This window comes from Strix uralensis, chromosome 15 (assembly GCF_047716275.1).
Source record: "Strix uralensis isolate ZFMK-TIS-50842 chromosome 15, bStrUra1, whole genome shotgun sequence".
Taxonomy (NCBI): domain Eukaryota; kingdom Metazoa; phylum Chordata; class Aves; order Strigiformes; family Strigidae; genus Strix; species Strix uralensis.
Window position 1 is genome coordinate 7,574,722 of NC_133986.1, and position 26,368 is coordinate 7,601,089.

A 26,368-nucleotide genomic window follows, 5' to 3' on the forward strand; every position below is an offset into this window, starting at 1 on the left:
TTTTAGTATGAGTTTTTACAATGTCTAACATGAGACCCCCAATCTTGTTTAGGTCCTGCAGACTTCACTGCAGAATAAAACCAGAACATCTGATGTTAAAGTTGTAAAACACAACTACCCCATTTTCTTATACTGCTAACCAAAGATTTGCAAAAATATCACCACTCTGTCCTAACCTTTAAACAGACGGACGTATAACAGAATAATTCATTCAGGATTCCAAAATTTCAGGATTTTTTTACAGTTGGATCTGATTCTAACCATTTTATTTTCAACCCTTTTTTAGTGTAACAGCTACTTTTCAAAGCTGCGCTTCCTATGCTACAGATATAACATCACTTAAAATAGAAAATGTGGTTGCCTGGAGCAGCTAAAAGCCATGCACAAGATGAAGTCACTTTTAGGATAGTAAATGTCTTACTGAGTCACAAGATTAAAAAAACCTAGCCAGCAATGGGAAGGTATGATAGCATCAACTATCACTGACACGAAGAAAAAATGATGACAAAGTATGGGATCACACTCATCTGTTCATCAAGGAGTCTCTCAAGGGCATTACTCTTATGTGTTTCTGAGAAATAAATAAAATATGCCATGTCGAGAGTCATCACAATACAACTCAATTGCTTAGCATGGCCTATGGAAAAAAAAAAAAACAAAAACACCAAACGAAAACCAAACCCACCAAACACATCAGGACTGCAATTATAAAGAAAATCACAAGGAGGCAGACAAACACCACAATCAATTAAATGCAGAAGAAAAAGGAACAAAAACCAATATTCAGGACAAGTGAAGATCTCACAAAGGATAGTAAGAACATTTTCACTTGCTTGTGTAATGAAAACTAATGGAAACTAAAACTTTTCAGACACCTTAACAGATTACAAGGAACTGAATGCCATGTATTTTCTGTTTGCAGATTTATCTTTGTGAAGAACTGAAAAAATATTTGACACTGTAGAGGTCTTCTGCACTGATCAGCATAACCAGTACCTTGACTTTAGATAACTTTCGGCAGTCTGTGAGCTCATTTGGTATCAGTACTTTCCTTATTTGGTCTGACACTTCCAAGTAAGCGGAAGGAAAAACAATAGCCTGAGGTGTTTTATAGACTGGATAAAGGCTTTATAACGTAACAACTGTTACACTGAACTTGAAGCTGATGGCAACAGCTCCTGCTGTGTGTCTGGGCTTAGATATCCACCATGAAAAGCTTGCTGCTGTACCAAGGGAAGTTCTCACAACCATAAAGTGGGCTGCTGCATCTAGCAGTATCTCTGCCTCGCATTCAATCTGTGCTATATGGATGCGACATTGCCTTTGGAACTTACATAGGAAGTTATTTCATTACATCTTTTTCCAGAAAAACAGCAATAACACTCAAACAAAAACCCTACAAAGCACCCTGCAGTGAGGGCCCCAACAAAAGAATGCCAGTAAGATTTGTATTTTTCTGGACATACTCAGAATAATATGCACACTTTTTAGTGCATTTTTTAAGTGCAGAAGCAGCCTAGAATTTTTTTGATGAAAAGTTCAATGCCTTTATTACTCAGACTTTTTACCTCTTCATGGCATTAGTTTCAGGACTGGCAGAGTGTTGGGGTGTCTGATCCAACCCATAGGAGTAAATAATATACAATGACTATAATACAATTTCACTTGCTCAAATTTATGAGATGTAGTTTTAATTATAAACTCCAAGACATACTTTTTGCATGACCTTCAGCAAGTAAATATACTGTAATTCTAAACTTCAAGTCTCCAGGCTGGGCATAACAAGACTTATTTTTTCCATTTCTTCTGTGTACTGGCTTGCTGGCTATTCAAAGATAGGATCTTTGAATATATATGGATAAAACATCAACATTAGAAAGTACAGTTTCCAGTAACTGATGTAAAACAGTTAGAGGGTAGCTATGGTTGAAATTAAAAGCAGTTTCTAAGACTAACACACGCATTATCATGACTCCTCACTGAACACTTGCAGATGAAATTGGTCTGTGCTTATAATTATCAAGCCACCTACATGTGCCTGAATATGCAGCAACTATAGTGCACAATTTCCGTGTGTACTGGGCCCCTATCTCACTGTGACTGCAGATTATTAAAAAAAAATAATCCAACAAACACAAAAGAACACCACCAACATAACGCATTGCAATGAGGATAGTTACAAAGTTTAAATGAAGTGAGAAATTTAAAACTGGGGAAGCCCCAGCCATGTAACTACATCAGCCTGGGGAGATCATGTGCCAAAACCCAGAAATGATTCAAGAGGAGCTGTAATATGCTTACAATCCATTTACTCCTGTGCCAAAGAACTAATGTTCTTTTAAAAAGCTTTTAAAAGCAATGCAATGTACCAGCCAGACATAAAGCCATTTGTCCTTGGTTGCTTAGCGATCCTAGAATAGAGATGTAAAGAAATTCACTGGGCCTTTATTCTGACTAATTCAAAAGGTTACATGCTATTATCTAGTTTTATCATTAAATATATTTAACAATATAGTCTTTTAGAAGGAAACTATTCCTTTATACTATTTTCTATGAAAAAGGCTCATTAAAATGTGGCTACATTGAGGATATTGCTTACAAAATCTTTGCTAATAACAACAAGAATTAGTAAACACCAGCGAGGTACATTTATCATGTTTAAGGATGGCTTATATTTCAATGATTTAATCCATCTATTTTTCCTCCATCTTTCCTCTACAGGATTTTTTTTCCCCTTCACTTTCCACAATCCACAAGCTTTAGAGAAATCTGCTCTCTGCATTATAGGTGAGAGAAAATTAAAACCTGCCAAAGAATGGAAGCACAGAGGAACAAGTACTGAAACGGAGAAGGGTGCAAGCCTTCTCTTTACAAGTGCCCCACGTAATCCAGTACTCTAAAATGGGAAGGAGGAGAAAACAGGGAACAGTTCTTGCCCGAGTCTCCTAGCTCTCAGGTATTCTGAGGCCAGAATATTATTCAAATAGGTGCAGTATAATTTTAGTATCAGTCCAGTAGGGACTATTACTTAACATTTACCTTAAGGTGAAAGACTGCATGTGAACACTTGTGGAGTAGATGACATGCTGCTAACTCACACCCTAAAAGTAATTTGGTTGATCTGCCCAAAAAATCTAAGTAGCATAATCTAGCTCTATAGAGATGTAAATTAAATCCCAATATACTGAAACAGATCTTCTAGTCTGACTCTCTTCCAAAAAAGTTCTGGACCATGGAGTGAAGGCTTGGCCTCCAATTGCTTCCCCCCATGGTGTAGTGCAGCAGGAGCTGTAATCCCGTCTCCTCACGCTCTCTCTGGTAGGAATGTTTTCACCACTCCAGACTCAACCTCCTTCCCTTGATGAGTTGCAGGAGAGCACCACGTTGCATTAAGCACCTTATACCCTCACTACTTGTCGTCAGCAGTAAGGAACTCTGGGCTCCAGCCCAATGCCACTCCTGCCTCATCCAGGGTATGTCATGTATACAAAAGATGGTACATGGACAAAAGGACAAATCATGGGCAGAATAGCTAGAAAGAGAAAAAGACTTTTTTTTTCTTCCCCCCAGAATTTATACAGTTCCACCTCTACAGGTCCATTCAGCTAGGTGTCCTTTTCCTCTTTTGAAAAATGCCTTCCTAGATTTATAAACCCTGTAGGCAGAGTAGAGTAAGGTAAAAAACATGAACCCACCAACATTCTAAGATTAATGGTCATGATATGCATATGTCTCTATCTCCTCTATTATTTGTCATATATCTGGTAAACAGAGAGTAGTTAATAACTGATATTTAAGTATACTTAATTATACCGAATATCAGTATATTATACACTCATTCTAACAGCTATTTTTGATTAATTTCAGCCCAGGTTTATATGGGCTTTTTCACCTGTACAGCAGCTGTCTTTGAAAAATGCATCATTTGTATATTTTACTTCACTCTTTTTCACATTATTTCTCTATCTTAGCCTTGAGTGCCAGCAAGTCTCTGCACTGTACTTGTCCTATGGCCTCACTCTAATGTCAGTTCCCCCCCAAATTTGATAGTTATCTCTTCTAGCAACACAACGTTCTCACTGTTGTCAAATTCCAGCTCAACTTCTTTTAAGATTGCAATATACCTTTACATATTTGGTACAGTCTAAATACAAACATTTTTGAGTGCCATGTAAATTGGAATTAAATAACACAATAAGGGAACAAACATTATCTAAGAAACTAAGATCCCAAGTAGTAAAGTACACTACCAACTCCATCCCACCATAATAACGGCTCACATTGACCTACCACTGGAAGTGGCACAGCTACAGGTTTTGTGTGAAAATTATTGCAGAGAAGAATCTTTTGGTTACTAGCATCTACAACAGAGGTAAAGGGAGATCGGTGAGCTGGCAGTATTTAGATAACATTCCTGCAATCATCACTGACTGATTTCATTCACAAGATCTGTCAGGATTCTCTAAGATACTTCAGAAAACCTCTGCAAAGCACAAGTACCTCAAGATACAGGTTGGCTGCTTATAGAGTGCTTCAGATTCCTTCTGGTTTGTGACTCCTAGTTTGCTGGAAACCTTAGTTCATGTGGTTTTAGATAAGATCTAATAGACAAAGAACACAAAAGTCTCAAGATTTGTTTTCCACCATCTTATATATGACCAGTTCAGGGCAACACCAAAATTATGAAAACAGTCACAGATGTCCCAAAGTAGGATGCAGAGATTTGGAAACTGCCTCCTGCCTCCAGCCCCTGTTTTTTAAATCAACAGAGCTACATGCCTAACCAAGAAAATTACATTTGGAAAGTATCTAGAAACAGATTATTTTATCAGATCTTGCTTGAATTAAGACTAGATATTATTCTTTTAAATGAACGGGCCTGAAATAAACTTATTTAACTCCATGGGTTTACTTTAAATGTCTTCTGATTTACACTGGGGTAATGAGGGGATAACGAGGGTAGCATAATTTCAATAATGTTTATACTTCGGCTTAATTTCCTTTAAATAGTACAAAGCATGCTCTCAAAGTTTTCAAAATGATGTCAGTGTGAGTCTATGGGGTATGATGTTACAACGTTGGAATGAAATTATGTCACCACAAATCTATGAAAGCAACATTGTAAGTAACGAACCAAAGCTATATTAATGTGTTAAAAAATTGTGAAAACAATCTGAATGGAATAAACACCTCTGAATAAAATTAAGGTATTACAGACCAGAAATTATTTATCTGAGACTGCAATCATTGGTCTTGACTATAGATCCAAATATATATATATATATTTGGCTATAGAGCCAAATCCAGTCAAGTGCAATCTGTAGTATATTACCTAAATTCAAATCCACCATAGTTCAAGTGACTGCAGCTTGCACGGAAGTCTTCGGGCCAAATTTAGTCACAGCAGAAATAATACTGGAAATTACATACCAGGTACAAGAACTGGAGAAGAGTGCAAATGGTTGGAGAATTTAAACTAGCATATTAAGTGGACAAAATTTACTCCTGATACAACATGAAAGCAGGAAATCCGCATGTGGTTACTCTCCCAGCTTCTAAAAACAGTCATCCAGATGCAAATCAAAGGTGATTTAATTGCATTGACGAGGGTAGCATAAGCACAAGTTAACATATGACAACACAGCTGCACGATCTTTCACTATTACCAAGATTTTTTGCTCTACCTTTTCCTTTCTTGCTGGGATCAGATTAGCACTCGCAGTCATCTTGAATCAAATTTCCAATGCATTTGGATCTAAAATGGGTTTACTCTGAAATTATAGTGCCATAGAGAAATGAAGGATCTGCATTTCAGCTTACAAAATGTATGAATTTTACATATTAAAGTTGACTATTTCATTTCACACACATAATTACTTTGTCACAGTCATTACACCCATTTTTGGACCTCCTTACCAGCACCCCATATACAGTCTTACACTATTTACTCCAACAATACTGAACATACAATTACAGTGATTTCAGTTCTCAGGAACATTAACAAATCTTTGATAACGTTCTAAACTGTACCCATCTGTTTGGTTTTTTTTAAATCAGGCATTTCCTTTAAAACAGTTTAGTCCAAACTGAAATTCAGCTGAAATCACAGTCTCATCTAGTTTGATGTGTAATGTTGACCTTTTAATTGTTTTGACATAAGACTATTAATACATGGACATGAACCTGCCAAGATTTACCAGTTTGGTAAATTTGGGTGATAAAAGAGAAAATACTGATGTTTCTGTTCTCCTCAGCCCTACTTTGACAGCACATCTGATATTAAATTTGTGCCTAATCCTCACTTTTCCACAGGATGGATCCAGGAAAAAATCATGGTAATACTATCACTTTTGTTCTGCAGAATTCCAAGTTTATCTTTGGAATGTGTTCTAGGACAGTTTACTGTACTGTATTTTCATGACACCCGTGAGTGCCTGACCAGGTGCCAAGCCCTGAAATTCGTTTAAGTGCTGTGAGTGCTACCAAAAAAAGCCACTTCCTTGGTGTGCAAGTTAAGATAAAGAACCAATGGAGTCAAGTAGAGAAGAAATCCGACTTAAACAGTGCACAGATTTTTCATGTCATGCTCTTTTTCTTTAGGATATTTAATAATTTTAGGACTCTGATAACTCTCCTGACACAAGAATGAATTATTTAAAGTTAGTATTAGTAATTTAGTTTAGTTTTGATAGCTGCCAGCTGTAACTTGACGGCACTTAGATTTAGTCATATGGAAATCCCCTGTTGTATATATTCTAGTATGTTGGATCTCTTTGCACTCATCAGTTTTATATCTTTCCGCAAATACCAGAAGAAAGATCTTTTTAGGTTCTGGCAAAGATCTTGGAATGGGAAAATGTGCTAGTTGCCAAAAAGGCACTGATTACTGTAACAGAGTAGCCTGGAGTTTCTATCCTTTCCCTTTTATTATGTTAACTTGTTTCTGATTTAGAACTGACTCTCCTGGCAAAGGTGTTTTCCTCAGTGCTAGTTCGTGTATAGCCAGACCGTATGTGACTCTGTGGTCTTAGGTACACAACCCAGTTTTCACTTACTCAGAAGCACAAATAAATGGTATACTATTTAGTCCTACGTTGCAGGAGATAGAGCGGGTACACATGATAGGGACAGAAACAGTACTCCTATTGCATGTATGCTCCTTAACCATGATTTCAATAGCAGGAACGACTCCTTTAAAAAAAAAAAAAAATCCGTCTAACAAAAGGAAGAACTACCTTTAGACAAATCCAGTATGCAAGGATACTTGCATACTTCATCTTGAGATTTCACTTCCTTCAGAGAAGTGATTTTTGCTTACTGTCAGCATAATAGATTTTCCTTTGATAATGCTCCAATAGACAATTTAATGAATGTTTACAAGATGACCTTGGACAATGATAACATTTGTGACTGGAGGGTGGGGGTGGAGGGGTTGTTTTTTTTTTTTTTTCTGATAAGATGATCAGCTGATGCTCCAGTAAAGCCTGAAAAAGCTATGGAAACATTCTTGGCTGAAATGCCTTCTCAAATATTCTCTCAGTCATTGAGGCTACATCTGAACTGTGGGGTAGAACGCACTTCTGATGTTCCATGTCTGTATGGTGTGCCCTGGCCATATCTTAATTCATGAGAATGAAATACTTCTTTTTAACTTTATCTCCCCTCTTACTTTCAGGTTTCCACAGAAAAAAAAAGCCACAACAGCTCCAGCTGCATACTTAATGTGGATATTCAAGAAACCCTGTGTGCCCAAAATGACATCTACTTCGTAATCTAAACATAGTCAAAGCTGACTAGAAGAAACCTGTTGCAGCTCCTAAAAATCTTACTTGAATCTACAGGTCTGTTAAATTATTATGATCCCTTAGTCCATCCACAGTGAACAAAGCATTATTTTCAAAATATATACAATCTAAACATGAAGCGTGACAATTCTTGACTTCCTGAAATCACATATGAAATTCTACAAATGTAACATATTAAACAGTGAATGAGTGCATCCATTGCAACTGTATGACAACTTAGATACAGTCACTAAGCCAGATCCTGGTGGCATGTATTTTATGAAAAAAAAACCCAGGTCTTACTTCAATGGTACTATCTGAGAAATCAGTTTCTCAGCACTGGGGAGATTTGTTTCTACTGAATCCTTGTGCACTGATCTTTGTCTTCACAGTGTCTCTCACCATATGCTATTTTAATTTATTCTTTTCACTATAGTGTATATGTTCTGCAAAACAGTTTGACTAGATTAGAAAGTAGCATATAGACATAAAAATTTCCAATTCAGGGCCAGAAAAGAGAAGATCTAATCAACATTCCCTTCTTATATTTACAATATTTAAAGGGCAGAGTTCTCTCCTTTAATTCACCCTGGGTGTCTAACAATCACCCAGATAATATTTATTTCAAAAGCAGATTGAATGTCATGGTCCTTGAATATTGTAGAATATTTAAAAAGGCATATTGAAGTGAAGGAGAGAAAAAAAATAAAAATCGAAATGTGCAATTTCACAGATTGCTCTTCAAGGTGGGGATTTGGCAGAGTCGGATGACACCAAGAGGAGGTGGCTGCACTCAGGTCAGTCAGAACATTTAGGTGACCAGCTTATGTGCAGAAGTAGAAGGTCAGCTAGCCTGAACTTGCTTGAAGCCATAGGCATTTTGTGGAGCAGTTAGGGCACTAAACAGGCCTTTAGGATAGATCAAGAGCTATTTCTCAAAAGGAAAAAAAAAAAAAAATCTAAACTTGGGAGATTGGGAGAGTAACTAAAAATCCAATGGTAACTATTGGAGAAACAACGGTGAAATTCAAGCACCAAGAAAAGGCAGAAGAGTATTTATAAATTTGAACTGATTTATCTTCTCATCCTGTTTCTTACAAAGTTCACAATGGGGCCTAATGCTAATTAGGCCTGCTGATGCTAAGCACCAGATCCAAGGAAGGCTTCCCATATTATTTTCTTCTCATAACAGCTCTTAAGCAGGTAATATGCATTTTTAACAGCTAAGAAACATAAATGAATTCCTCTTGGGAAGATGACAGTGTAAAAATGCAATTATTTCTATTTTCACATCAACATCATATTTCATCATCAGCATAGACTCCTTTTTGTACTGGACTCTTTATTTCCGTATTAATAAAATGGGGATATGATGTAACAATTCCTGAAACGTCAATACATTAATATTCACTAGAATCTGCAAAAAATTACTTGATGGCTCTAAGCCAAATACAGCCAGACTCTTGGCTTCACAGAAGAACTCACTGACCAACCTTTTATATAGAAATAGATACATTGCCAGACCTGGCTCAAACACTTGATCTCCACACTTCCTACAGCAAAGATTTCATACCACAGACACCATGTAACACAGCACAAAGCTTTGAGCTTGAAGGCATCTCATCTTGCTTAACCCTCAGGCCAGCTTTTTTGGACAAAATTGAAACCCCAGTAGAGAAAAGACAGAGAACTTAAAAAAAAACAGTATAACAAGCTTAGTCAGTATGTTAAGGGTGTTTTGCAATGCTTTTCACTAGCTGGAAGAAGGGATCTGGATGTTTAGCAATTTAACAAAAGGTCTTTCCCCTACAGTTCTATACATACTCAGGTACTCCACTGGCAGTTTACTCATCTGTACTAGCTTTTTTGCACTGATGGGATTCGCTGAAGCACTGAGAACCAAAGAACCAACTTAACTCCAGAGTTTGTTTGTTTGTTTGTTTGTTTTTCCACTGCTTGCAAGGGAATTACACTTAGGTCAAGACCAAATGCTTAAATTATATCTGATTAAAAAAATCCAAAACAACCAACCCACTCCCCCACTTTCCTATTAGTTTTCCTTAGTTGGAAAATGTATTCTAAAATTAGGCCAGTAAGACAGTAACCCTAAGCAATTTAGCTACACTATACCTGAAACTGTAAGATAATGAAACACAACTATCAATACATGCAGACCAGGCTTTCATGGACTCCTTCCAAATCAGGGCTGATACTCAGAGTTGTCTTACGTAGGACTTTCTATAGCATCTTTTGCAAACGCTATATTTAATTTAAACACAAAAAAAAATCCCCAAACCGCCACTCTACCAAAGCAGACTAAAGAGAAGGAGGGAGACTTGAGAACAATGTACACTTTCAGCATGAAAGCGCCATGATATCATTCTTTGGCTTGCTAATATATATATATATTTTGAGAGACTGGGGCGGGGAGGAGGGAAGGAAACAGAAACAGAGTTCTCTGTACCCTTATGAAATGCCAAATGGCTCCTTCTCCCTCTTGCCCCTCAGTAAATCACAGTGTTAAGTAACATGAACCAAGAAATTAGCACAAACAGCATAGTCATTTCTGAAAAACCTGCTTTAACTAAAATGCCAGCCTGTCATTGTACCTGATTTATGTGACTTTGGTTAGAAGATTTTACACAGAATCCCAAATGCCACTGTAGTTCTACACCTTAGACACAACAAAATATTGATATTTAAAATACATACTTCTTGCAAAGAAGGTTTTTTAGGCCAGCTGGGATTATTCTTTTGTTCTTTGCAATAGATGTCTGTGTTTTACATGTATACAGAGAAGAAATCATAATAGTAATTATGCCTTGACATCAGGAGGTGGGGAGGGGGGCGTTCATTTGGTTTTTTTAGCTGAAGCTGTAAACTGTCTTGGAGTTTATTTTTAGACATTAATTTTACTTTCCACTCACAGATCCCATTGGCTTTCACTACATCTTTTTTTTTTTTTTCTTTTTTTTTTTTTTTGTATTTCAACAGGGAACAGACTGGAAAGATATTTGATGGCACATAGAAAATGAACACCATTCTAAACATGCCAAAAGAGAGAAATTGACCTTATTTACAAGTGGAAATTATAAGCTGTTGGCATTTAACAGGCTGCTGTACCAGCCAGGAACACTTAGGGATCCCAAGGCAATGTGTTGTGCTTTTTAATTTTTGCTGTGCTTTTCCATGTACAGCAAAATTAGATTAGACAATTAGAGATGGTCTAATCAATGTTCATTTTGAAAAATCCACTGACATGAGTTTTGCAACAAGTTTAGTGAATATCTGTTTTGGTTTCCACATTGAAAATTTTTCCCAGAACAGAGAGCCATGTTAAAAAGATAAACAAAACAGATTGAAAATTTTATACTAACAAAAAGGAAAAATGGGAGTGGCTTTTGTTCACTTCATGTTTATATTTGCATAACTAAAACATTCCAGTTGTATATTACCTTTCCTACTTCCTTGATGAATCTCAGCCAGCTAGCAGAGTATCAAACCAGGAATACTGATAATCCTGATGGATTTGTGTTGGATTTTATTTTTTCCCCCCACATAGGAATCTTTTTTAGCCTCACTTTTTCCAGGCTTTCAATATGGAATTTTACTGATCTATCTTGAAGTTGTAAAACTTTTAAACGTGTTATTCCTTTCTTCTAATTTCAGTTTACCTGCCTGCCAGTCCTTACATCATAACACTGTGAGATCTCAGCAACATCCACCTTAATGTGTTGGAAAGTGCTTACTAACCTAGAATGATAAGGAAATAGCAATAAAAGTAATTGTGAAATACTGTTGTGGACTCTGGACAGCTTATTTTCCACCTGACTTTTGAGTACCCAGGGAACCAAATGATTCCTTTCAGTTGAGTGTGCAACCTTATGAAGGGTCAGCTTCACCCAGGCGCTACTCTTCATCACTGTGTCACCAAGAAACTCCTTCATGGATTGAAACAAGATTTAAATACATGGAGGATGGGACCCAAACCAAAGCCAGAAAACAGAATATGAAAACATCAGTAGTTTTGTAAGACTGTACAAAAGGGTAATACAGTTGGAAGCATTATGAAACAGGTCCTCAATAAGTCAGTCAGGTTCCACAGAAATATCAGCTATTTTTGTTTCATGTTTAAAAAAAATGAATTTGTCCAATACAGTGAAGATCGATGAAGAAATGAAACAATACAGATCATTGTACTGATGATCAGATAATGAAAATAAAAAGAAGCGTCAGCAAGATAAACTTAAGAAATTTTTGACAGGGAAACATTTAGGTTACAAATTTTAAAATTCTATGATATAGTTAAAAGGATTCAGTTTACTTTTTAAAACAATATTCAAATCTTATGATCAACTATAATGTTTGAAACTAAGTGAGCTGTATTAGTTTAACTGGTTGGGTAACAGGCTAGCTAATGACAAAATATTTCTCAGGTACAATATTGAAAGAGAAACCTAAGCTGTAAAAAGAATAACTACTACAATTTAAACTTTTTTGAATGTGTTCCCTTGAAGGAAACAAGGAGAGATTCGGAACCTGAAGAGATACTGTATACCGTATCAGGTAAGTTGAGCAAAAATGTCTTCCATGAAAAGCAGTGTGTTAGAGCAAAACGGTATCAAAGTATTACAAATGTCTGTGTCAGTTTTAAAAAAGTAAAAATTACAATAAACACTCATTTTGTGACTTAGCGGGGTCATCTTTAAGTGATCTGTAAATATTCTCCATGTAAAATAACACTAGTAGAAGGGGACCAGGAAGCTGCCAGTTGCTACAGCCAAAAGGCCCTGGCCACATGTCACATCCTTGCGCCTCCCTGCCACACCAGAAGTATTTGCAGCAAGCAGGCTTATTTAAATGCATCATTGCTCTAACAGAAAGATTCCAAATTGTGTTTGGGATGAAGGCTGAAATTCAGATGCGTAGAGATCAAGTAGTATACATCTACCTCACTCAAAAGAAAAAAAGAACAATTTAAAAATTGGGAAAAGGGAAGGTTTCAGATTGGGGGCTTCTGGGGCAGAACACAGATGAGGTAGAAACCAGTTCCTTTACAAGAAGCACAGGTAGCCTAATGTGTAAAACTTTGAGAACGAGGCACAACACCACTTCCTTTATATTTAGAAAATCTTTGAGATTGTTAAATCTTTCTTCAAATGAGAGGAATTTATTATGGCTATGCATTTGCAAATATCTATAAACATGTCTCCTTATGAATAAATAATTACTCTTAAATATAGTAATGTTCATGTGAAGTTAAGATGGTCAGATGTTTAAGATATGAGAAAAGCCAGACTGTCAAAAGCTTTAGGTAGTAAATAGAGCAGAGGAAGCAGCTCCTTCTCCCTATTCTGCATTGTCATAGTTGAAAATAAGATCTTAATGCAAATTTTAAAAAAATACTTAATGTTGTTTCAGCATTGTTTACAAAAGCAATCACAACCTAATAACTAACAGTAAATGGCATGTTTAAGGCAATGGTTCTGCCTTTTTTTTGACTTAAAAAGTGCAAATACTGTTGTATCTAATTGGGTAGATAAAAGGCATATTTTTGACTGTAAAACCTAAAATGATCCAATCGGTTCTGATTTCAGCTTGTCTTTATCTAAATAGAGTGTTTATAACAACTAAAGCACTTCGGTATCTGTTGCCATGACTGAAATACTAACTTCATAAAATAGTATAATTTTAATGATCTGGTATCATGGATTTTTTTGTTTTGTTTTTTCTGAGTTGCTTTTTAAACCTTAGGGTAAATCCATTTCTGGCAAGTAGAAAAGAAGATAGCACACCACAAAGCAGTCTGAATCAACTGATGCTGATTTATGACTTGAGGAATAATCTATATCTGGTCTTCAGTTTAATAGTTGCTGTTTTTTGGAAAACACCTTTCAGATAAATAGTTGAATCTGAGATCTCCAGAGTTTACTAATCTTTGCCAAAGAAAACATTTGCTGTATTTAATACTTCCTTACAGCAACAGATTCTTCTTGTTTTGCTCTGTGTTTCAAAAATTAATGACAAAAATAAAAAAGCAGAAGACATTGCTCCTAAACTTCCACTGAAATAAGCACAACATGATTTAAAACGTTAGATCAGTTTTACACGTATTAGGTCTCAATGAGATTTGCAAAACAAGCTGATGTTAAAAAAAGGTTTAAAAATTTTTAAAAATTTGTGCATTTACCATTTTAAAAATCAACATATATAGGAAAACTAAGACAATCACTTCTGGACTTACGTAAAGAAAACAATGTTGTTTTCCGATAAGGATAAATAATGATGTTGGGTATATATTTTAACAGAACTTCATATCTAGTTTTAACTCCAAATTGCAAATCTAGAGAATCTTTAATTTTTATCCCTTGGCTTTTGTGGGCTACCACTGATTTCAGTGTTTGTCTACCAACTTAAATCTGTCTCTAAGTTAGCACTTACTCTGTAGCATTTATGTGATTATTAATAAACTTTTCATCAAGGCAAAGAGGTGGTAATTATAGCCTCCTTAATGTTCCATTGCTTAAGAAGTAAAACTATGTGAAGAAAATAACTTCTGTGAAAATTAATTATTTGATGCACAAAGCGTATAAGCAGACTTGGACTCAAAAAATGCTACTTCTAATGCCAAGAAGAAATTAAGCAAAACCACAGAAAATCAAGTCAGGCTCAAATGTTGACTTTGTTTGACCATTTGCAATTTCTATTGATGGAGGAGCCATGGAAGCATAATTTTGGTCCCATGTGAACTGGGATAGTCATTTGCTGCAACTATTTCCATTCATGACACAAAGATGTCACACGTTCCAAAAGCAGAGACAGTAACTGATACAGTCTATTTTAGGGTCTGACAGTTACCCGTGGAGAACTAGTAAAACCTATATTTTAACCTGCTAATGTATTTTGATCGTAAGCTAAATTTTATATATGTTCAGCACAAACAGCTTGAATGGGGCAATTGTCATTATATGAGAACAAAACACACAATAAAATTAGAATGAACATAACCTTAAAACCTCTTTCCTTAATTTCCTTTTACTGTAAACAAGAACATTTGCCAACCAGTTTTTGAACTATTAACTTAAACTAGCAAATAAAATTTAAAATTTGAAGTAAAACTAACTATTAATACTGTGCTAAATTATTAACAGGAAATTGGATTTCAAAGGAAAATTTTATTACATTTAGTTACAGAAATCTAAAAATCTGCACTTAAAAAGCATTGTTCAATATATCCTAAAAGTATTATTTCTATACTATTGCATATATAAGATAGATACACTAAATTCATCATGACTATTTCATAGTCTTTGGCTCCTAGACAGATTAATATTTCAAGGTACTTAACTGTTACAGATAAATGTCTCATTGTTTTATCCTTTCTCCCCAGAAGAGTTTATTCTTGATAAATACTTTTTTTGGTTTTTGAAAGAGAGATCAATTCCTATTGACTCATAAATGCAGCTGAAATTTTGTTTTAGTTTTTATTTCTTCTACAGTCAGAACATAACTTCTCCAGACAGAATCTCAAGAAATCAGTGTAAAAAACCCCACACCATAGTTTAGAACAAATATTATCTCAAATTGATAGTTTACTCTTTAAATTTTTAATCTAAGAGATAAATAATAAAAAATGCCATGTAATTCTGTAAATTGATTAACAATCCAGTTAATCAAAATAATAGAAATAGAAAGGAATTGTTTGTTCCTCTCCACTGAAAGAACCCTGTAGGCATCAAACCTAAGCAACACTCATGAGGCCCTCAGATTCTAAAACTCAATATTCCTATCTTAAGAGAACAAAAACCAAAAATAAAAACTCAGCTTCACCCTGTCTCCTTAGGAAGAGTAGGCATCTCACAATTTCTGCTAGGAAAAAAAAATATCCTAGTGGAACAGACTGGTTGATAAATTCATTGGTATGCAAATCATGAATGCTCTCATTAAAATACAGTGTTCTGTATTTCAATGTGATAAAGATGATTTGGAAATAAAGCATTTACTACTTTTCTACTGGTCAGAATTAGAAGGCAGCACAGAGGACAAACTCATCAATAAACACATGGGATAAAATCCTGCTGCCTTTACTTATCATAAAAAGTACTTTACATGCATCTTGCACGTTGCCACAGAGGTGCAATGGAGCTTCAAAATAAAATACAGTAGACATAAATAGGTTTTAGTGAACAACATGAATGCATACAAAGTGTAACTGGATGCAACAGGAGGAGAAACCATTGCTTTCACACTGATAAGAGAATGACAAAGAAATAAACAACTTTTTGACATGCACTTTAACTTTTTCCTGTTATTTGAGGAATGGAAAGTCCAAACCATGTTGTATTAAATATTTAAAAAGCCTACATATCATTTTTGTTAAATCATGGCCAATTCAGTTCTATGTAGAACCATAATTTCTGAGTCAAGATATAGAGCCCAGTTGGAAATTCCCATATAAACTACAAGTTCTTTAAGAACATTACCTTAACGCTAAAGAATACTGCAATAGATAATCAATGTACTTTTATGCCCAAATCCTAAATGTTCAATAAGAATCTCTGATGAACAGTGCAGAAACGTTGGTTGACTGATGTGTCGTGGTTTAACAACACATAAGCCTCATTTATTGTCACTTCTCTAGACAGTAGTATGAGTTATGTTCATAGTGTAAAAGTATACTTTACACAAAGCATATCAAAACAAAGAATTAGGGTGTGTTTTTTTCTTTTTAATTAGCATTGTATACTAATTATCTAAAGCTACAGTGAAGAATATTAACTTTAATTCACCCCATAAAATAGCAGCATCATTCTATAAAAAGATAGACGTACTTACCTTGACTGCAGTATTATTCACATTACTGTCAAACAAGACCTTTCCACCTCATCAAGGAAGAATTTTAAATAAGAAAATGTAAAGCTCAATGCTATCCTTCTTAAAGAGCAACACTAGAAAGAGCTGCATCTCCAGTTGTAATACATTAGGCTTACTATTTCCAAACTGAGAGCATTAACTGCTGTCTCATCGTTAATGTAAAATGTATTAATGTCTAGTAAGTGTTAAATGGATTCCTACAAAATTATTAGTCTATTAAATAGAACCACAACAAGAAATTAACTGAACAAGAAGGAAATAGTTTCTCCTACTAACACTTTCAGTATACAAGTTATGGGACACAATCTGTTGTTCTCAACAATAAACTATAAAGGCTTTTTAATTTTGCAAATTCTTGTCTGTAGACTAATGGTGTAGTGGATTAGCAGTCTATCTGCGCTTTTAGAGGTGCAGATGTTGATCCAGCACCTTTCATATAAAAGGAGTCTGAGGACCAGAAAAAAAAAAAGGAGGGGAGTTATACAATTTGGTCTATTTTTGTATTCTCAACATTCTACAGGAAAAAAAGGGCCTGAAATAATAAGATCTATAATACATAACATATTTATCTGACTTTGTTACTCATCTTTATTGATCTTTAAAGTATTGAGAATTTTTTTGTATAATTATTTACCACACAGCAAACACTGCTGAGACTGGTGTACAAGGGCAATTTCACCCTGGCACATTCTCACCGGAGAGGAAACTCGGGCACCCAGGGAGGTCTTGCTTTGCCATCTTCAGCTCTTGCAGTAAGAGGACACCAAAGGCTTCCTCAGCCCAATTCACATTGCTAAGGAAGTCAGCTGAATTTTTGGGTGGTGCTTTTAAAGATATTACACATACAGCTTCAGAATACCCTACCACGACTTCTTGTTCTGAGCCACCTCCCAGGGGAGATTTCTGTCCACCGAACACAGGGAACCTAATATTGTTATAACTTCAATTCTAGGACCCTAAATTATAAATACCTTGGTAGGAAATTACTGCAGGTGTATTAATCATTTCAAGAACTAGAACATGACGCTTCTTGAACATGCATTATTTCTTAGAAAAGCAAAATATGATTTGCTAAAGATTTTTCAGACATGCAAGTGGAGTTCTCACTGTGCAATATCGTACACAGGGAGACACAGGGAATTAAAGAATACACAATATTTAATTGTCCCCAGAAGGAGGTCACTACGGCAAACAGGTCTAAGTTAGTGAGAAAAACTGCTGAGCCTGTCAGCATAATACTGCATTAGTGAGACATTCTGTCAAAACATTTTCAACCAAGACTAACAAGAACATCATTTGGGTGAAACTAAGAAGGAGTAACTGCACCACTTACCCATTAAATTAGCAGCTAAGAATTTGACTTACACAGTTGGGGTTTTTTGTAAAGAAGTTTACAATGAATGCTTTCAAAGCATTGTTGCTCACAGCATGAATTCTAAACTATCCCCAACACATACAAGTTCTAGATACTAAACTAACATGAATGGCCTCACGAAAGAAGCATGTCAAGGAAAAAATACAGGAAATAAAACCAAGACAGAGAGGGGAGAAATAATTATTTAATTTCTAGTACTTTATGGGTTTGGCTAATCCTCAGTGAAAGCCTGTCAACCATTTAACTAGAAATGTCAAGTCTTTACAGAACCAGATGGTGGAACTGTAGCTGCTCTTGTATTCAGCGCAAACACAGCATCATCAAGTACAAGTAAACAAAGAGATGTCACGGGCTTCTGGCTTCATGAAGACTGCTAGGCCTGAACAAGAAAGACTCAAGGCAGGAAGGGGAAGAAAAAAAAAAAAAGAGAGAGGAAAAAAAGGGAGAAACAGGAGAGAAAATATAAATATGAGAATAAGCAAGCTGTAACTTAAGTTGAGGGAAGGCAGGGGTCTGCCTAATGTCACTCAACAGATTAATGGCAGAGTTAAGAAGAAAAAAGATACTGTCTGTCCTATAGGCAGCACTGGGCTCCAGTCACCCCAGTGACATGTTCAGTATCACTGTTTGTCCAAGAGCTTGTGAGTCTTGTGGACTGAATTTTATGGGCCCTTTAAGGACTTTTTTTTAAAACAAAAAACAAAACCTGAGAAGGTTGAGAAGAATTTCACCTTCACTAGCAGAAGAAAGACTGAAATGTGCCAACTACTCTGTGAGGGTAAAGCAGTTGGAGAGGAATTGGCACATAGTAAAAACGTGTCCAGCCACCTACTGCTGGAAGGTCTCCAAAACCACCTTAGATCTGGGACATTAATTACGCCTTGACTTTGGACATGCCTTTCCCTGGGTCTTTTGCAGTCTAGAGCTGAGAATTAGTATGTTTGTCTATAAGCATGAGGAGACAGAGATTAGAAGCCCCAAGAAGAGGCCAAGGACTGTCACTGTCCTGAGGTCTGAAATGTGTTTTCAGAATTCACTCACAAGATAACTCCCAGGCATCCCACTACATCTCCTTTGGAGTTAGGTCAATTAAAATGCCTGATCTGCCTACATTTTTGACGTTTTTAAACATCCCTGAAAGGTATTTGATATGGATAAAGCTCTAGGGAAGGAATTTCCATGCTAAAAAGGTAAACTATTTTGTAGACTAGAAGTGAATAGACCTGGGAAAAGCAGAAGAACTGTTAAAATCCTTGGAATAAGGAAAACAATAAAAGACAGGTAAATTACGCTGAAAAAAAAAACCAAAACAAAACAGAGAAGTACACCAAGCAAAAGCTATGAGCATGATTTATGCATTTGGATTGGAAAAGCAGAACCATACATTTGAGTCTTGAGAACCATATAATCACTCTGCTTTACTTTCTTCCTTATTTACAGTTCTTCGATGGTATGTCATTCCTACCTGGACAGTTTGGAGTAAAATATGATTCCGAATATTACATGAGTACATTTTTCTCAGCAGGAAGAGGCAATAACATACACCAGACTGTCTGCAGAGTGATTTTATATATATATATATATACACATATATTACACACACATATTTTGATAGCGAATCCCAAGATAAAGTTACATAGGTGTTGTAGCAGGCAAATAATGCCTTTCATTTCCTGGGATTTAGAGGAAGGTAGTACTAAACAAACATTTTATTATTACTACAGCAAAATAATGCTAAGTGAAATTAATTATTAAAAGTACAAGGTCAAAAAGTATAAGAGCAATCACGTGCTTATCATCCAGTCTGCAAGGTAGAGAACACCTATATGTTATAGAAAAAAATTACAGACTTCAAAGCCAGGACCCATTATATCATCTACTCTGACTCCAGTTGCACAAAGAAATAATTTTTCCATTGTGCAGAACCTGATTTGAATGTTATTATAGGTATGGACCAACAGGACAGATGTTTCTGAGAAGCTTGCTAATTGTGAAGTGTACATCCTTATGAATATACCATGTAATAAACAGAAGATAACTTGAAATAAGAATATTTGCCACTGAAACTGTTAAAAAAATTACCTTTAAGGTCTGACTGACATTTGTTACTATAAAAATCTCTATTAATCTAAATAACTTCTTTACTGCCTTCTGCAAGAAGAAAACACTTCAAACTCCATGACTCTTTTTTCAAAGTTAAAAAACATGCATTTGTGCAAGTTTAGTTTTCATGACTTGTTATTCTTTATTTTTAAAAATAGGCTTATTAATTCAGTTCTACTTTGAAAGATTAAGGCTTGTTCCCAAAAGTACTTCATGGCGTAACAGTAGATGTAAGAGTGAATAGGGAAATAATTGATTGTAATGGCAAAAAGATAGAGATCTCACTAATTCTAAACCAATGTCTCAGTTTTAAATAAGCTAGTAATTTAAATAAGCAAGTTATTAACATTCTTGTAAATATTTTAAATAAGCAAGTTATTAACATTATTGTAAAACATGTCTTACACCATTTTTGTGTAAGCAGAATTTAGACTCTTTCATTCCTATATGGCAGAAAGGAAAAAGAATTCATGAGCAGATAACTTTCTACTGAAAATAAATTTTTAGCATCTAAGCCACCACAGCATGCCTGTAATCATGTGCAGTTTATGCATTACGGAACTACTTCATGCATAAAGAACTACTTTTGTGACATGCATTTTTTGTCAGCAGACTTAAGTATCTTAAAGTTTTCATGGATTCCCATAATTTCCATTACTTCATGGTTTTCCATAGTTTATTTTAATCTCAAATTTAAACATTTTTCCATGTTAAAAAAAAATAATCTTTATTCAAGTAATTTTAATGGGACCATTACCTTAAGAAGTTACTACCACACGACAGAAATTTTGAAGGACTGCCCCCCCTGCATTTTGCTACATATTCCAGAGGTTTTTTTTCCTTAAACTTACTTTAGATTGACATGTGTAATTTTTTATGTGATTTTTTTGCATGAATTCTATGTTTTGCCTGGTTTTATTTTTTTTGCTGTTCCTTTTTCGCTTGTTCAATATACAGATATAAATTAACAAAAAGAGGGACTTGGACTTGTTCTTGGTTTGGTTGGTTTTTTTTAAAAGAACTTGTAGAACTAGAATAAAACGAATTTGTTACAGATAGTATTATTAAATAATTTCTGAAAAAAAAATCTTAACCATCAATTAATAGGAGCTTTAAACTTAGCTCTTGTAAAGTTTTATCACATAGCATGCTTGTAGCATTACTGAAACTATAGAGGTTTTAAATACTATAGAGGTTACTGGAGAAAGCTAATAGAGACAGTAATGGGTATACTAATTCAACTTAAAAAAAAATGACACTTTCAATCTCAATTCAACTGGAACATGCTGGGTTATAAACAAATGGTATATACCTGGCTGTGTCATGCTGGGTAAAGAATATACAACATAGGAGGAACTACCTCAGCAGCATTAAATGGGGGGCTAGACACCAACAAAATTAAGTGTCAGCTACACATCTCAAATGTGTTTTGTCACAAGTGTCCAAAGGATTCCAAACAAAGGCTAATAAATCTAATTATGTACACAATAAGAACATGTAGAATGAAAAATAAAAACTTACCGTGATCCAGTGAAGCACTCTAAAATGAGGTTCAAATCAACCAAAACCAAAAGACAACTGAATTGAAAAAACCTAGGAATACGGACTTGCTCCCACTGAAGTTCGTGGCAAGTTTCCAGTGATATTAGTTTTGTAAGAATGATCTCTAATACTGCAGTTTAATGTCTAATCTATATTACTGTTATTTTTTGGCACAATTCAACTTGGAATGCAGTAGCGTGATATGAAAAGGGCGTTTTGTTTGCAAACTTGGAATGAAATCTGACTTGGACTAGATTGCACAAAAAAGAAGCCAGCAAAAGGGAATTTGACACTCACCATTCTGGCAGAAAAACTTAAGTTTCTCAAAACTAGAAGATTAAAAATACTTTGACATTGTTACTTGAAATTAAAGTCAAAAGGAAGAAAATGTGTTATACCATGCCAGATTACTGAGATCTTTAGTTAATGATCATTACCTTCTTCAAAGTCATTTGAGGCTAGTAATAAAACTAGTACCTAAAAATACTGAAGAATTAAAAAAAAGTCTCACTGGCTACAAAACAGAAAAGCTATTAATCCTTTATACTAGCATGTTAAATCTCAAACTATCTGACAAATCCTGACAAATCTTCTTCTTTCTGAGCTATTACTGAATTAATTGGGAGTTCTCAATTCCTATTCAGCACAGTACTTAAACATGTTCTCAACTTTATACACATGAGAAAACCTAAATCCTTATCTAAATTTGACTTCATTGTAAGTTAAGTATAAGTTTATGACAGAACAGGCACTCTGGTGTTTTGCTGAACTAGGAACTTCTACAGATGGGGAGTCCCTCTGACTTCTTTTGTTCTCACAAGTACTAAATCCTGAGTTTTATCAGATCACAGTTGTGTGCCTTGAGCAAAATAGGGGTAACAGTTATTTGAGAGCAAGAGTCATTACTCAAGGTTAGTACACGTGGAGAGGAAAATGGAAAGAAGCATAGCATGAATCAGATTCTTAACCTACTACTACAGAATAAAATGATTAGCATATTTTCATTATTACTACCATAAGCATATATAGAGAAGAGGATAAACACTGTGTTTGGATAGTATATTTGTGCTAACTTCAGCCGGATACTAAAGCTAGCAAATATTTATATTAATGATTAACTTCGTGCTATGGGAGTTAATATACTACATAAAAGTCTGAAATACAACACTGGGTCTGGAAATATATGTTAATCAAATGAAGTACTATGGACATAAACGTTTTTCTCACTCTACTTCAGCAATATCTGCTTCCTGACCCGTTAAATAGCATCAGTCAAACAAAGTGGGATAAAAGCTGTTTTCATGCAGTGGATGTTGTTTCAAACCAAACTGAGAGGAAGTCATCATCTCCATTTGTGAAGGCTTTTGGTTGCCATTGATCAAAGACAAAGCAAATTCAAGGACCTAAAGTTAGAGGTATCTACCACATGCTAATAATTCCCTAGGTCAGTTATCCCACTGTAGTTTATTTATTCCCTGACAGCGTCATAAAAATGAGTCAGTGTTAGTTAATACAAAAATATCTTCTACTGTTAATCAGTGATATCAGCTGTAAAGTGGAAGGTAGCAGATACTAGCAATTCACTACAAAATAAAATATAAAACCTTTACCCTAATAAAGAGGATCTTCTCTCCAACTCTGTATCTTCCTTGTGAAAGACGCTCCACACAGAACTTATTAGGGCATTTACAAGGTGGATCTTCAGAAATGTGTTTGACCTGAAAAACACAGAAGTTATTAATAGAAGCTGTTTAAAATAGCATGTGTATCAAAACATTCAAGAAGACATTTTCTATAACATGGACCTAAGTCCTCACTGATGATATTTTCTTATTTTTTTCTTGATTTTGTTAATATTTCCATAATCTCAGACTATGGTGCTTCCAATATCAAAAACAATTTTACAGCTGTGATGACATAAAAACAGAGACAAGTGTCACACAGTTCAGCATAAAATTTGCACTGTTTAACTGAAGTCAAACAGTTTGCTAATTTGAGTTCAGCATCAAACTTTTGTAGATGTGTTCTCAGTATTTTATGTTGAATCAGCTCAACTGTCAAAGTGCTAATATAGCTGACAGGCAAAATGAAGATGTCATAATGATGTAGTTTTCCTTCTAAATAAATCTAATAAATACAGAAGCATCTTGCATATCCATAAAAGGCCCTGCCCAATACCTTCACTTGGCACTTTCAAATAGTGCACTAAGACCTTAAAAAAGTGTATAGAGAATACTGTGACAATCACACATCCACGTCAAGATGCTCCCCAGTATTGTTAACTACTCTTTGATCTCCACCTGAGGGCATTAGTGTAATCAAGGGTAATTTAAAGGGGCCTCAAGAGTACTCTACTTCATCATTGCTAACAATAAGGGCTGAGAAAACACAGACGAAAACTAGACTCTTGCCTTTCATCAGCTGCATCAGCATCTTGTGAAAACTTGGCCTTCCATGTGCTACTAAAGGCATTAATGCTTAGTAAAAGTATATCTTGTACTCTTCAGTGATCTGGAAGTAGCACAGCCATCAATGTCAAAAGAGCAGATCTGGTTGAGAAACTCTTATTTGACATTCAAATCGCACTACTGCATAGGAACAGCAATAACTAGTGCAGCATTTTCATATACTGCAGTTTTCTTTGATGAAAACTGACCTACTATGTCAGTGTCAGACAACGCAAAATGCCAGAGGAACATCCTAGAGGAAGTTTTGTCCACTTGAAATAGTATTCCAAAGACCTTTTCAAATCCAGTTTGTAAACCAAGGTCTGTACAAATGGTCTGAGGTCTGGGAAACAATATTTTCAGAATAGCTAACAAATTAAAGTCTTAAACTGTTTCAGAAAAAAAAAAAAATCAGGGCAAATATATGGCACTCTGATAGGTGTTTTGGCTATCTTGAATAAATGAACAGGAAAGGCTTCTGAAGTACAACTGTGTTTCAGATCTGCTTTTAGAATAAAGTTATAGTATGATAAATAAACCAGAAATAAATTAAAAGTTAAACAATTATTGTTTCTATACTAGAATAGGGAGCAAAAATGCTTTTGAAACTAGCCCTGTTGACTGATTTAAAGGCTTTCCAATTATTACTGAAGTTGTTCAATGTTTTTATGTGAATAAGTTTATTACTTTGTAGATTATTTTTTTAAATAACTATTCTTAGTCTTTGGGAGTTTTTTTAAATCAGGGCATGATATTTTTGTGAAAAGTTTCGTTTAAAACTAACAGCAGAGAACCTCTACATGTATTTTACCCGCAAAAAGTGTTTCTCAAGTATCAGATGAGTTGTCCTCAGTTTGAATGTACAATCACAGTTATTTTAAGATTAATTATTCCAGCGATTTTTATCATCATGGGTAAGCGTTATCCTCCATTTCTGAAGAACCAAAGTATTTAGATAGCCAGTGTACAATAGGAATAACTTATATGAAGTCAGTGGTTGATGACTTAACTGCAAGTGCAGGTTGCTGAGGATGCAAAAGGTACATTCCTGTACCTCTTGGAATGTGGTACAAAGACTGGGATTGTGCTTAGAGGACTGTTTGGCAATGGCCCGCTAAATGCTGCACTGAAATCAGTGATTTCTGACATAATATCCCATGGCATTTATCACCTCTGGAGACACCCTTGAAATTCAAAACTGAAAATGAATAGTGTGAACTATGCCTTAATAGCTGCATCTACTGCGGTTCATCTAAGCAAGCAAAAACCCAGAGTAGCCAGACCTAACAAGTTCAAAGTTGTTTTGAACTGTGTAAGCAAAATTGAGCCATCTTCAGCCTATGGAGAATGAAAGCCAGCAGATTTATACTGGTGTAAAACAGACGATAATGAGACCTTCACTGCTGATCCTACTATTGAGACTTCCATTACCTTACTATCCCAAAAGACACAGAAGTATTATTGCGTGGAATTTGGAAATCAAGTAAGGAAGCAGAGGGAAGAATTATATCCTATTTTATTTTGTGTCTGGACTATATGAGCACTGCTGCTATTTTATAGTGTGAGTGTCTGGGGCAGTGCAGGTCAGGAATCTAGCTGGATGAATTCCATTCTGTTTCTATCCCTACTGCTTTCTAAATTAAAGGAGGTGGTTGGAGACAACCTTCATACTCTCTGTTCTGTTCCTACAAGATACACAGTCACCACTCTCCTTCTACACGTAACTGTTCTTTCTCAATTCTGCTGAAACACAAGTGAGTGCTTTTGCAGAGTTAAGGAAGAAATACAAAACGTAAAAAAACATTAAATGTAATTATTTGCATCAAATAGTACAAAGTATTTCAATAAAATGAACGAACATTATATTCCATCTGCTCTTTGTAACAAAAAAGTGGCACATGGATTTTTCAAGAAGTGCTTTGTAACTCCCAGGTGGCATATCTACCTTGTAATATAGCAGTTACTATAGTAACTGCTTCTTTTTATAGAATATATTTGTACTTTTCAAGTTTAACCTCTTCATGGTCTCAAAACGTGTCCTTTTCATCTGATTCCAACTGTTTCAAATGAATCCCTCTAGGGTTTGCAACAGAGAAATGAACATTACAGTATAGTAAAAGAGCTTAATGAAATTTAAAGCAAGATACTTTCTTTTTAGGAAAATTAGGAAAAAAATGCTTGTTTTTTTACCATGTGGAAAACATGCAGAACAGCAGCATAAAAATTAGGCTGAGATAACTTAG

The 26,368-nt window shown here is 35.2% G+C and overlaps 1 protein-coding gene across 1 annotated transcript in view; it reads right to left on the bottom strand.

Annotated features, from left to right (window-relative positions):
* GAS2 (growth arrest specific 2) overlaps nt 1-26,368 on the bottom strand; it is an 86,307-nt gene that overhangs the window by 16,563 nt on the left and 43,376 nt on the right. The window contains exon 6 of the mRNA XM_074884818.1: nt 23,289-23,396. Within this exon, the coding sequence (XP_074740919.1) occupies nt 23,289-23,396 (108 nt within the window). The remainder of the gene's footprint in view (nt 1-23,288; nt 23,397-26,368) is intronic.